This window comes from Rhinopithecus roxellana, chromosome 19, assembly GCF_007565055.1.
Source record: "Rhinopithecus roxellana isolate Shanxi Qingling chromosome 19, ASM756505v1, whole genome shotgun sequence".
NCBI lineage: Eukaryota > Metazoa > Chordata > Mammalia > Primates > Cercopithecidae > Rhinopithecus > Rhinopithecus roxellana.
Genome location: NC_044567.1, coordinates 71,071,248 through 71,084,918, shown reverse-complemented (window position 1 = coordinate 71,084,918; position 13,671 = coordinate 71,071,248). Strand labels below are relative to the sequence as shown.

At 52.8% G+C, this 13,671-nt stretch overlaps 1 protein-coding gene across 4 annotated transcripts in view; it reads right to left on the bottom strand.

Moving 5' to 3' along the window:
• The window catches only part of PIK3R6 (phosphoinositide-3-kinase regulatory subunit 6), a 68,124-nt gene that overhangs the window by 29,681 nt on the left and 24,772 nt on the right, over positions 1–13,671 (bottom strand). For all 4 annotated transcript variants that reach the window (XR_004055142.1, XM_030924006.1, XM_030924009.1 and 1 more), the window contains exons 3-12: positions 11,123–11,206; positions 10,065–10,156; positions 9,330–9,398; positions 8,276–8,408; positions 8,030–8,099; positions 6,745–6,928; positions 5,503–5,659; positions 2,601–2,687; positions 1,839–2,262; positions 1,384–1,462 (exon numbers count right to left, since the gene is read on the bottom strand). Coding sequence is in view for 3 of the 4 variants with exons in the window: in XM_030924006.1 (XP_030779866.1) it covers positions 1,384–1,462; positions 1,839–2,262; positions 2,601–2,687; positions 5,503–5,659; positions 6,745–6,928; positions 8,030–8,099; positions 8,276–8,408; positions 9,330–9,398; positions 10,065–10,156; positions 11,123–11,206 (1,379 nt within the window). In the remaining variant the exon portion in view is untranslated. The remainder of the gene's footprint in view (positions 1–1,383; positions 1,463–1,838; positions 2,263–2,600; positions 2,688–5,502; positions 5,660–6,744; positions 6,929–8,029; positions 8,100–8,275; positions 8,409–9,329; positions 9,399–10,064; positions 10,157–11,122; positions 11,207–13,671) is intronic.

Here is a 13,671-nt window from a genome sequence, read left to right as displayed (position 1 = left end):
TGCAGTAGGAAGTGGCGTGTGCAGTAGGAAGTGGTGTGTGCAGTAGAAGTGGAATGTGCAGTAGGAAGTGGCGTGTGCAGTAGGAAGTGGCATGTGCAGTAGGAAGTGGAGCGTGCAGTAGGACGTGGCGTGTGCAGTAGAAGTGGAGCGTGCAGTAGAAAGTGGCATGTGCAGTAGGAAGTGGCGTGTGCAGTAGGAAGTGGCGTGTGCAGTAGAAGTGGAGCGTGCAGTAGGAAGTGGTGTGTGCAGTAGGAAGTGGAGTGTGCAGTAGAAGTGGAGTGTGCAGTAGGAAATGGCGCGTGCAGTAGGAAGTGGCGTGTGCAGTAGGAAGTGGCATGTGCAGTAGGAAGTGGTGTGTGCAGTAGGAAGTGGCGTGTGCAGTAGAAGTGGAGCGTGCAGTAGGAAGTGGAGCGTGCAGTAGGAAGTGGAGCGTGCAGTAGGAAGTGGCGTGTGCAGTAGGAAGTGGAGTGTGCAGTAGGAAGTGGCGTGTGCAGTAGAAGTGGAGCGTGCAGTAGGAAGTGGCATGTGCAGTAGGAAGTGATGTGTGCAGTAGGAAGTGGCGTGTGCAGTAGGAAGTGGCATGTGCAGTAGGAAGTGGCGTGTGCAGTAGAAGTGGAGCGTGCAGTAGGAAGTGGCGTGTGCAGTAGGAAGTGGCATGTGCAGTAGGAAGTGGCGTGTGCAGTAGAAGTGGCGTGTGCAGTAGGAAGTGGCGTGTGCAGTAGGAAGTGGCATGTGCAGTAGGAAGTGGTGTGTGCAGTAGGAAGTGGTGTGTGCAGTAGGAAGTGGCGTGTGCAGTAGAAGTGGAGTGTGCAGTAGGAAGTGGTGTGTGCAGTAGGAAGTGGCATGTGCAGTAGGAAGTGGCGTGTGCAGTAGGAAGTGGCGTGTGCAGTAGAAGTGGCGTGTGCAGTAGGAAGTGGCGTGTGCAGTAGGAAGGAAGACCTGCAAGTGTGGCTCTGTCCCCCCAACTAGATGAATGGACTTCACTGCCTGAAATTTCCTTTCATGTCATACCAGAAGGTGTGGGGTTTGTGTGTATGTGTGTGTATGAGAGAGAGAGAGAGAGAGAGAGAGAGAGAGAGAGAGAGAGAGCCCTGTGTTTGAGAACTTTGCAACTAATTCCATTACCTACAAAAACAAAACGAGTATCAGCAGCAAGCAGGCTGCCATCAAGAGAGAGACCCAATCTCTGGCCACATTCAGCCCCCAGAGCACCGTCTGCAGCCTCTGAAACAGAAGACTGCTGCCGGCTGTCCCGCCTCCACATCCCAAGGATGCTTTTTCTAGTCCCTGCGCCAGGGATGTGGGGGATGCGAGGCTGCAGGTGTGCCCCTGCCCAGCCTGCCCTGTCTCTGGCCCGCCACCGCCTCCCCGCGGTCCAGTTACCTCAGGTGCCAGCACGGGGATGTAGTAGAGCTGCAGGCTGAGTCTGGGAGTGAGGCAGAACTTCTGGGTCTCCCGTTTCCTAGCAACGGGCAGCAAAGCAGAGGAGGTTAGGGGCGGGGCTTGGCTTCAAAGAAACTCGACTCTGCTATTTGTTATCTCTGGACCTTGGGCAATGTGTGTCATCTTTCTGAGCCTCTGCTTTCTCATCTACAAAATGGGTACAGTAATGTCTCCCTCGCAGGATGGCGATGAGGGTTCACGGAGCTAACAAACACAAAGCAGGGACTGCGGTGCTCTGTGACGGCTGCTGGCACTGTGTGGCATCCTCCTCTGCCCCACCCTGGCCTCTGCCTCCCGACCCTCTCTTGCCGCCCTGTGATCCTTCCCCAGCCCACGCCAGGCCCACCTGTGCCCCTGACCAGCGCCCACCCCCAGTCCCCACCTTGGCGCCCCACCTGAGTCTGTGGTAGGCCTGGGCCAGGCGCCCCAGCATCCTGTCATCTCCCAGTACAAGTACCCGGGCTGTGTGCAGCCGGGAGACACCGGGCAGCACTTCCCCATCCCCACCGGGCCTGCCTGTCCTCCGGTGCAGCCCTAGGGGCCCGTCCCAGCCGCCAGGCATCAAGAAGTCCAGGGGCCACGCACGCTTCTTGATACCCCCTTTGCGCTGCAGCCCAGCTCGCTCTATCTCAGGGCTGCTGGGTGCAGGCAGTTCATCAGCCCCCGGGGGAAGGTCCCGCTCGATGCCACTGTCAGTGGACAGCACGGAAACCCGGGCCAACTCCCGGTCTAGCCGGAGGCCCTGCAGATCCAAGACCTCCAAGTCAGCACTGAGGCGCAGCTGGGATCTTGGGCGGAGGAAGAGCACCAATTCCTTCCCTGGGATGGGGGAACAAGGGCAGTGAGGACACGTAAGGCTGGCAGGGCTGTGTTCCTGATTCCAACCAGTCCTCCTCAGAGGATACACACACACACAGAAACACAGACAGACAGACACATAAGGACACACATATGAACATGCACAGAGACACACACACAGACACAGAGACACACAGATGCACACACACACACTTACAGACACAGACATACAGACACACACACATGCACACACAGACACACACACACAAACACACTGACAAACACATACCTGCACGCATATGCACACGCACAGACACAGACATATACCACTGTTTCCAGACAGCTGCGCAGGCACGTACAGAGCTGCTCCTCGCCGGTCCACAGGTGGAAGGTGATGTAGGGGCTGGGCAGGGGAATGCTTGGTGGCCGCTCTTGGACAGGGTCACCTGCAGAAAGGAGCAGGCTATGGAAGCCATGGAGGAGGCCATGGGACCCTCCCCATCTGCCCTCCCCATCCTGCTCAGCTCCTGTGCAGGGTCTTAGAGGGGTGGCAGGGACTCTCTCCTTCACATCTGGTCTGCCTTTCCATCTCTGCCACCACCAGCCCATCCAGGGCCCAACAGTGCAGCTGTCCCCTCCCTGTCCAACAATGCTTAGTAGCCATGTTTCCTTAAACCTAGCTCAGCCCTTAGGGGATCTTCACAAACCAGCTCACAAGGCCTTTTCCAACCTATTCTCTTATGCTGGCCATGCCTTCAGCCCTGTGCAGCCACCAGACTGGCTTCTCCATTGTTCTTAAAATGCCCTGCCTGCATCCAGACGAGGCAGGAAAGACCGCTTCCCTTCTCAGGGCTGCCTCCAATATCTTGCACGCAGCAGACACTCAATTAACATTCGCTGCTGTCAGTGCTGCTGACAAGAACTCATCAGCAAAGTTTGGGGGCAGGAGGAACCCCGGGCGGTCCAGGGGAGAGACCAAGACCAGCCTTCTTCCTGCTCCTCTTTCTAGAATATTTTCTGACCACTCCAGCGGCCCACGGTGGTCATTCCCTCCAAGCAGACTTTGTCTGCACACTGGGCACACCTCACATGTGGCCTTAGGATTTGGCTCTGTATTCTTGTTTCATTTCTATATTGCTGTGGCTTCCCCCTCCTGAGGCTGCAAGCTTCCTAGGGGAGAGCAGCTAGTATTCACTGAGCACCTACTGCCTGCCAGGCCTTATTCTACTCACCTGGCACACAGTGTAATCATTTCTCTGGATCCTGCCAATGGCCCTGGGCAACAGGTGACATTATTATCCTCAATTTACAGGGGAGGAGCCAGGACATGGAAAGGTTGAATGACTGGCCCAAGGTCACATAGTAAATAGCACAGTGAAGACTTGAACCCAGGCAGCTCAGCTCCAGAGTCTCTGCTCTTACCCACAACACAGTGCTTATAACCACTGCTCCATACTGCCCCCTACAGCCACAGGGGCTTGACGGGGGTGCTGCCTGGTCATTCAGATGCACAGGGCTAAGCCAGGTGTGGTGGCAGATGCCTGTGGTCCCAGCTACTTGGAAGGCTGAGGTGGGAGGATCACTTGAGCCCAGGAGGTCAAGGCTGCAGTGAGCCATGATCGTGCCACTGCACTCCAGCCTGGGTGACACAGTGAGACCCTGTCTCAATAAATAAATAAATAAATAAATAAATAAATAAATAAATAAATAAAATGCACAGGGCAAGTCTGGGCAGGAGACAGGTGCCCTTAGATGTGGCTTGGGAGCAGCGCAGATGATCTTGCCTGATCCACGCAGAGTCACTGGTGAGTGTGAGCAAGGGGCCACAAGGGGAGCAAAGTCAGACCGGCCCCAGGGTTTGTTCCAGCTTGGGGTGCAGGAGCAGCTTTTTCCATGTGGGATCAGAGGCAGTGTAGAATATTAAAGCAAAAGAGTGGAAAACTTCGAAGATGGAGTCTTGAGGCAGGGACTATCCTGCCCACCTCACCCAACTGCTGTGGCCTCCACCCAACCGGGGCTGCCAAGTTCAAACCCAGGGCCTGGCACACTAACCTCTTCCAGTGGATTCCAGTCCTTAACCCCATGCCTTACAACTACAGATGCACGATCAGAGACCATGCATATCTGGGACATGTAGGCTGACACATTCCATGATACTTTGGGCGACCATGAAACAGGACCCAAATCAGAACCATCCTACAACAGCCAGGAAACATATATTCGGGATTTTTCTCTGGGCTATTTCAGATGCCCCCATCCACATGGGGCTTGAGTCAGGGTAGGCATTATCTTACCTACATTATGCCTTGCATAAGATAAGGCGTTATCTTATAAATATGCAAATAGGGAAGGGTGAGGAGTAAAACTCTATGATACCAGATATAAACGATGTTGACTCATCTGCCCTTTTAGATACTCTGGTCCTTGGACGATCAAATCCTTTGATTACTACAGCTGAGTGGTGAACTAGACAGCCTGGATTTGTATCTTGCCTTTGCCACTTACTGCCTTGCGTGATCTTGGGCAAGATATTTAACCTCTTTCTAACTCAGTTTCGTCCTCTGTAAAATGGGGATGATAATAGTTTCTAGCTTATAAGTTGACTGTGAGGTTTCATTGATTTAATACAGTATAGGCAATATATTTAAATATATGTAAGGTGATTAGAACAGCAACTGGAGCATAGTAGGGGCTCTGTGGGCAACAGCTTTTATCAGGACCAAATTTCCCGCCTTCTTTTTTTTTGTTTTGTTTTTTGTTTTTTTAAGATGGAGTTTCGCTCTGTCGCCCAGGCTGGAGTACAGTGGTGCGATCACGGCTCACTGCAACCTCCACCTCCTGGGTTCAAGCGATTCTCCTAACTCAGCATCCCGAGTAGCTGGGACTGCAGGCGCCCGCCACCATGCCCGGTTGATTTTTTTTTTTTTTTTTTAATAGAGACTAAACCCTCTACTACTTTAGTAGAGGGTTTCATCATATTGGCTAGGCTGGTCTCGATCTCCTGATCTCAGGTGATCCGCCTGCCTCGGCCTCCCAAAATGCTGAGATAACAGGCGTGAGCCACCGCTCCTGGCCTAATTACCCGCCTTCTTAGTCCAGGTCCTGCCAAATCCGCAAGCTGCCCCCAGTACCCAGGCTCCTGGGAGTCAGCCAGGCACCCAGACGGAGGCAGGTCCAGCGCTGCTCTCTGGAGCCCCCTGCGGCGCAGTGAGCTGCCCCCGCGGGGCCCTTGGCAGGGTCCCCCAATCGCCCATCACTTACCACCTCTGGGCCCCTCCGCGGGCCCCAGCAGCGAGCAGTAAATCTCCTCCAGCCTCTCCACGTGTCCCTCCCGGCTCGGGCTGGCCTCACTGGCCATCTGCTCCACGGCGGCCACCACGGCGTGGAAATAGTGCTCCAGGGTGCGGCGAGGGCTGGCCTGTCCGGTAGGGGCGCAGAGCCTGGGTCTTGGCCCAGCGCCCATGCACCCCAGCTCCTAAGCCAAGTCCTCAGGGCCCTGGCAGCCCAAGGTGACACCTCCCCGCTGCCCCTGGTGGACTGGCAGGAGCTTCCCCCAAAGGCTTCTGGATCTCACATTCAGGGCCCCACACCTGCCCTGCAAGTGGGGGTTCCCCTCTGCCCCTCACACGCTACTGGGGGAGACTGCTGGTCTGTATCATCTGTTACCCAGAGGGGCAGAGACAGCCGCTGAAGCCCACCTCCTAAAAGCGTCACCCAGCACTTGGATCCATGTTCTAGCCCCCACTAGATTGTGAACTCCAGGGAGTCAGAGAATTTTGTGTTTCGTTCACAGCTGCATCTCCAGCACTTAGAACAGCTCACTGCACCAGGCGTTGTCCTAGGAGCTGGGATACAGCAGCAAACGAAAAGACAAAAATTTGGGAGCTCCTATTATCGTGTGTATATGGCAGGAGGAGCAGGCAATCAACAAGATAAGTAAAATTTATGGTATGGTAAATAACAACAATAAGCACCAAAGAGAAAATAAAGCAGAAAAGGAGGATGTGGAATTTGAGAGAGGGGCTAGATTATTTAAATTGTGTGATCTGGGAAGCCTCCCTGAGAAAGTGACTTTTTTTATTTTTTGAGACGGAGTCTCGCTCTGTCGCCCAGGCTGGAGTACAGTGGTGTGATCTCGGCTCATTGCAATCTCTGCCTCCTGGGTTCAAGCGATTCTCCTGCCTCAGCCTCCCGAGTAGCTGGGACTACAGGCACGCACCACCACATCCAGCTAATTTTTGTATTTTTAGTAGAGACAGGGTTTCACCGTGCTGGCCAGGCTGGTCTCGAACTCCTGACCTCAGGTGATATGCCCACCTCAGCCTCTCAAAGTGCTGGGGTTACAGGTGGGAGTCACTGTGCCCAGCCAAACTGTATGAATTTTTGATTTGAGGGAAAAGGTGATGTGAAACAGGAGAAGGAGGAAGAGCAGGGTGAGCAACTGGTATGGGCATCCAGGGACCAGGGCTGGAACTGACAAGGGGCTACAGGCAGGATTATTACCTGCAACTTCCTGTGCAGAGCGCCTGCGTGACAGGCTTCCCCCAGAGCCGCCTGCAGGGCGTGGGAGACCACGTGGCGCATGCAAGCCTCTGGTGTCTGCTGTTCCTGGGCCGCCTCGATCTCCAGTAGCAGAGCACTGCACACGGAGGCAGACACCAGCTCAGGATCCACGAAGAGGAACACTCTGAGGGCAGAGGCAGAGGGGAGAGGTGGGATCGATTGTAACTAATGGGAGAGGGGCCACCGGATGGGCACTCTCAGAGCTGTGCAGCACCCTCAAGTAATTTAATCCTGCTGAAAAGAGGAGTCTTAGATTCGAAAGTCTCTAGGTGGGATGACAATACGGAGTGGTAAGGACTGTGGCAAATAAGAGCATGCACTGCCCTTCTAGAGGGGCAGCTCTAATCACTGTCCACAGAAGACAGCAGGCCTAGTCCCATGTCTAGGAAAGTTCCAGCCTCAATCCTGCTCCCTCTCTCAGCATCCTGGCCCAGGGAGCAGGTCACCCTCTAGGAGGGACTCTAAATCCTTCCTGCCAGAACTGGAATTCTGAGCTCTGAGTGGATCCCATCTTCTCTCATCACCCTTATCACACCAGAGAGCCGACCTCCCCTACTCCCTCCTCCTCACCCACTGTGTCTCCCCACCTCTCCCATGCCAAGTCCTCTGGGTGCCCTGGGCATCCTTGCATCTTTCATGAACACAGCACCTCACACTCCAAACTGAAGCTGTGCCTTTCAGGGCCAAGTTAGTGGAGGTGCCTGCAGAAAAGGGAGGTGCCACTCCCAACTTCATCACCCCTCTCCCCAGCAAGAGCAGGGGACACTTTCTCAGTCTTATCTAAGGGGCTGGGCGTCTCCCATGGAAGCCCTCGGGCTTCATTGTGCACTTGCCCCTGAGCCCCTCCGCTATGGCTATTCTGGAGTCTCCTCTGGCTGCCTGGCTGGTACGATGCTGCATCATGGCCAAGGGCAGGATGGAGGTGGAATGACAGAGATCCAAAGTGGCCCCGAGGCCATGTCCACCTTCTGCACGTGAGCAAGGTAGCTTCGAATCCAGCCTCAGAAGAAAGACCTATCCTGTGTTCAGTGGTCTCCAAAAAACAATATGGCGCCAACCTTGAACTGCAAACGCACTCCACCGCTGGACAAATGTCATGGCTGGGGAGTTCTGCTAGGGCTCTTCTTAATCCAACCTCCTCTTTTGTCCTCCTGCCAGGGAGCAGTCACTAATGCCACAACACTTTTAGGAGGCTGAAGGCAGCAGTTTTTCTGGGGCCACTCACCTCTCCTGGTAGGGATACAGTTCATTCATCAAGTTCTGTTCGGCAATGACCATCCTTTGGTAGAGTGTCCCTGCAAACCAGACCACTTTGGCCAACCAGCCCCCAAGTCTCTCTGATTCCCATTCTCCACCTTTCTACAGAAGTTGTGGAGGCTTTTGAGCCCCCTGGTATCCTGGAGAAAAAGGAAAGACCCTGGGCAGTGTTGGAGGTGCAGCATGGGAGACAAAGATGCTCGGTAACTCTTACCTGGGACGGCCGTCTCTGTTTTCAGCCTTATCGCGCAGTCCAAGGCGACTGTGCAGTAGGGGGTGGGCAGGGTCAGTAACCTTGTACAAAAGGCATAGATTCTCTGGTGGAGCTCCTCTGTGATTCCTGTGGCCTGGGTGAGAGGGAGGAGGGGGAGGTGAGAGGGAGGAGGGGGAGGTGAGAAGGAGGAGGGACAGGTGAGAGGGAGGAGGGGGAAATGAGAGGGAGGAGGGGGAGGTGAAGGGTCCCAGGGGAGTTTCCGGGGAGGGGCTTGGGAGAAGAGGTGAAAGGTCAGGCCTAACAGCCAGACCTGGGCTCACAGCTCTCTCCCAAACCCACACCTTCCAGCCTCTTCTCCCGGCACCTGTAAGACATCCCGTTGTCGCCCCGCCCCAACTTACCAAGATAAAAATTCATCGCATCAAGTTCTGCAAGCAAATCAACTTCCTCCCAGCCCTCCTGCTCTATCAAGGAAGCACATTCCTGCGGTTCTCCAGGCTCAAAACCTTGGAGGCACTTCCTCAGTCTCCTTTGCTCCCCCTTGCATCCCACAGGCCTGGGCTCCACAGTGCCCAGGAGGCCCCCCTCTCCCTCCCCACCTCAGTATGCCCTCTGCCTCTGCTGCAGCTAAGCCCCGTCTTGACCCTGGACTGTCCAGCAACCCCAGACTTGCTCTTCCTGCCTTCCTTAACCACCACTCCCACCCCCTGTGACAACACACAGCTCCCGATTACTCTTCCTGAAACATTCACCACATCTGTATCATGTCTCTTCTCTGTGTAGGGATCAGTGATGTCTCCTGTTGCACTGCACACAGGAGCAAATGCAAAGACCTCATCCTGCCAATCAAGGCCATTGTCTCTCCAAAGTTCTCTCTCCATATAGGAGGGAAAGGGGGTGGCTAGCGCTTAGAAGCCAGTTTAGGGCAGGTAATCCAAGGGATTTTCTAGGCTCATCCTGGCAGAGACTGACTGCCCACTAAGGGAAAAGGACAGTGTCCGGCCCAGCCACATGGAGGTCACCAGTACCACCTCGACCTCAGTCCCCTGCTCACCTTGGTGAGCACGTACATTACTGTGTGCAGCAAGGGAATGATGACATGCCGGAGGTCCTCGCTTTCCGCCTGGAAAACAGGAGATCACGTGACAGGTATTGGGCTGGGGGACTCCCCACCTCTTAGCAGGAGGCAGTCTAGGCTGGGGGTGGGCAGGAGATGGAGTGGAAGGCAGCCAGGGGGAGAGCAAAGGGCCATTGTCTGCTCTGGATAGAGGAGCGGGGAGGGAAGGGCACACAGGTGAGGAAGCCCCACGGGGAAGGTATGGGAGCAGGTGAGGGGCCAAATTCAGTTAGGGTAGGAGTCACAGCAAAGCAACAAACAAGTCCCTAGCTTGGAGCCATCCTTGAGTGCAGTGTTTCCCACACAGTTGCAAGCACGACATTGGGTAGCATGGAGGATAATGTAGGTGGCCCGAGGATAATTTTGAGAAACGTCAATAATCGTATATTGATGTGTATAGGCACCTTCTGTTTCTGACAAGTGATATGGATTTTCCATTTGTGGTCGCATTATGGCGCTTCTTTTTGAAAGATGTTTATTCAAGTAACACAATGAGAGTCGATGTAAAGAAAATATTGCTTATCTAAAGGTACAGGAGGGAGATGCATATGATAAAAATCATGCAGGCAACCAAAGCTTGGGAGACATACAGCTGCCAGGACTGAGCCCCTGCCCAACTGGCCCCTCTCTTCCTTTCATCCCCGTCTTCCTTCCTGAGGTGCAGGAACTCACCTTCTCCAGTTCTCTGAGCAGAATGCGGACCAGCGCCGGGCTCTTACCAGGATCTCGCTCGACCTTCTTGTGCAGGGACCACCTCCACATGCCTGGGCCAGAAGAAAGGGGAGCCCAGCATGACCAGGTGGGAAGGAGCTCTTACAGGAGACCCCTCTGAGCAGGACCCTGAGCCCTGGAGCCCCAGCTGCAGCTCCGACCAGCCACAGGTCTGACCCTGCCACCAGCGCTTGGCTCCAGGTGCACCTGGGCACCTGGGTGGGCTCCTCCCAAGGGGGGAGTTCTGATCTGTAGCCCTTTGTGGACAGTGAATTCCCAGGGCAGAAAGGAAGGCAGGTGGGACACCAGTGGGGACAGGTTGTGACAGGTGTATGCGTGTGGATCACAGAGCAGCAGTGCTTGCAGATGTGTGCCCCCAGCCACATTCTGGAAGTCCTGCAGGCCTGGAGTGCTGAGGGGAATTAGCTTTGAAAGTGAAGCTAGGGAAGGTGGTTAACAAAGAGGGTGGCAGGCTGGGTGCCGTGGCTCACGCCTGTAATCCCAGCACTTTGGGAGTCTGAGGCAGGCGGATCACTTGAGGTCAGGAGTTCAAGACCAACCTGGCCAACATGGTGAAACTGCATCTCTACTAAAAATACAAAAATTAGTCAGGTGTGGTGGCGCATGCCTGTAATCTCAGCTACTCGGGAGGCTGAGGCAGGCGGATCACTTGAACCGGGGAGGCAGAGGTTGCGGTGAGCCGAGTTTGCGCCACGGCACTGCAGCCCGGGTGACAGAGTGAGACTCCATCTCAAAAACAAAAGAAAAAAAAAAGGAAAGAAAAACGGTGGCAGATCCCCAACGTGCTCTGTGGCAGTTGCTGAGAGGGTTGAACTAGGGAGCAGAGAAGCCTTCTCAGTCCTTCAGGCTCTAGGTATTTCCAGCAGGAAAGGGGTTTGGCGAGAAGACCTTTGCCCCATGAGCTCCAGGCCGGGGCCCTTTCCTGTATGTGTGTGTATTGTTGGCTGGGATTGGGTGGAGGTCAGAGGGACCAGCTGCTGCCGCCAGCTGGCTCTTACCTTGGTTGCTCTGCAGGGCAGGGGCCTGGGTGCTGAGCTCCCGGAGCACAGCCTGCACGCTCCTCTGGAGGTCCAGCTCCACGTCTGGGAAGTAGTAGGGGTGGGAGGAAACTCAGTCCACTGAGCCTCACCCTCGTCCCACCTCCATTCCTCCTGAGAATGTCTTTAGCCATTTCTCTGAGCCTCAAGAGGTGCCCGAAGTAATCTACTTAGAGCTGGCAGCCAGCATGCCAGCCAGGGCTGGAATATAGCCTTTCCTTCCACATCTCTGTGTTCTTTGCAAAACCAGCATTTCCCACAGTGCAGTATGTGTACCACTGGTGCTATGCAGGATAATTTTAGATGATATACAACCTTAAAATTTGAATAGTTATGCATTTATTTTAATGCATGTTAGAAAATACATATATGTATTTTCATATATATGAAATATATATCCTCCAAATATATATATGAAACATATATGGCCTCCAAACATGTATATGAAATATATATATCCTCCAAATATGTATATAAATATACATATCCTCCAAATACGTATATGAAATATATATCCTCCAAATACATATATAAATGTATATATCCCCCAAATATGTATACGAAATATATATATTCTCCGAATATATATATTATATATATATAAAACTATTAGGTTGGTGCAAAAGTAATTGCAGTTTTTGTTATTATTACTATTATTTTATTATTATTATTTTTTTGAGACAGAATCTCACTCTGTTGCCCAGGCTGGAGTGCAGTGGCATGATCTCGGCTCACTGTAAGCTCCGCCTCCCAGGTTCATGCCATTCTCCTGCCTCAGCCTCCCGAGTAGCTGGGACTACAGGTGCCCACCACCATGCCTGGCTAATTTTTTGTATTTTTAGTACAGACTGGGTTTCACTGTGTTAGCCAGGATGGTCTCCATCTCCCGACCTTGTGATCTGCCTGCCTCGGCCTCCCAAAGTTCTGGGATTACAGGCATAAGCCACCACGCCTGGCCTTTGCCATTATTTTTAATAGTTCCTCAATCCATGCATGAAGCTAAAATTTATTTTATTTATTTATTCTTTTGAAGCCTACAGTACCCTGTGTTTTCCGGTAGTCTCCCATCCAAGCATAAAGCTAAAATCTAAAGTCAACTTGAAGAATCATGTCAGATCCATACCAGGACAGGTGATAACAAAGACTCTCTCCTTGACCAAACCTTACTTGGACCCCTCTTAGCCGTCATCTTCACCGGGCCTCAGCCTTGACTCCTGTCCTGCCTTTGGCCTGCCCATCCCAATTTTAGCAAGAATCCTGCCAAATCAGTTTAGGTTGGAATCCCCCACCCTGATATCTCCTGCACCCCTTCATGTACAAGAATTTGTACATGTACAAGAGTTTGACCTGCCTCTAGCAAGAATCCCGTTAGCTCAGTTTAGCAAGAATGCCCCGACCCTTGATGTCCCCTCTTAGGAATTTCCATCCACTGACCCCTTCACTCTGCCCATTGGCTGTAAATTCCCAACTGGCTTTTCCTTATTCCACATTGAGCCTGGTTTCTCTTTCCTAATGCAATAGTCTTGGATAAGTCTTCCTTACCATTTTAACAAGTGTCAGAATAAATTTTTTCTTTAACAGTGGTACATTGACATGGAAAAAAAAATCATGAAAGTGGTACAAGAATAAGCAACTGACATTTGGGAAGTGTGGTAGCTGTGAGAATGTACCTCGCTCATCTCCCACTACCGGGAGTTTAATGGACGCAGGTCCCCAGCTGCTGTGCTGTCGCAGTAGTTTGGATATTTGATCCTCCAAATCTCAGGTTGAAATTTGGTCCCCAGTGTTGGAGGTGGGGCCTAATGGGAGGTGTTAGGGCCGTGGAGGTGGATGCCTCATGAATGCCATCCTTGTGATAGTGAGTGAGTTCTCATTCTGTTAGCTCCCCTGAGAACTGGTTGTTTAAAAGAGCCTGGCACCTTCCCCCTCTCTCTTGCTTCATCTCTCAGCATGTGATCTGTACATGCTGGCTTCCCTTCCACCAGGAGTGGAAGCTTCCTGAGCCCTGAGCCCCTTATCAGAAGCAAATGCTGGCACTCTGCTTCTCGCACAGCCTGCAGAACACTGAGCCAAATAAACCTCTTTTCTTTATAAATTACCCAGCTGCAGGGTTCCTTTGTATTATAGCAATGCAAGCAGACTAAGACAGCTGTGAAATCCATCACTTTCTGCTGAGCCACACTTCCCAGCCAATACAGGGTATGGTAGTGGTTCTAAAGCAGGCCCTTCCCCAGGAGATGCTCAAGCTTCTAAAACTGCCCTGCTGAGCTTTTCTTGGACTCCCATCAGTCCAAAGCACTTCCACTGACCGTTCTTCCTTTTTTCCTTCATTCGGAGTCAGATTTGCACCAGGGTCTGACAGCTGCTCTCCCAGGTCCCTCTCCGTTTCTGTCACACAAGTGTTTCCCCAAATAAATCCTTGAACTTGGTGTCTGCTTCTTGGCAGATCCGGACTCAGACAGAAAGTATGGGAAACACTCCTCATACAATAAATTCCTCTTTGCAATTAG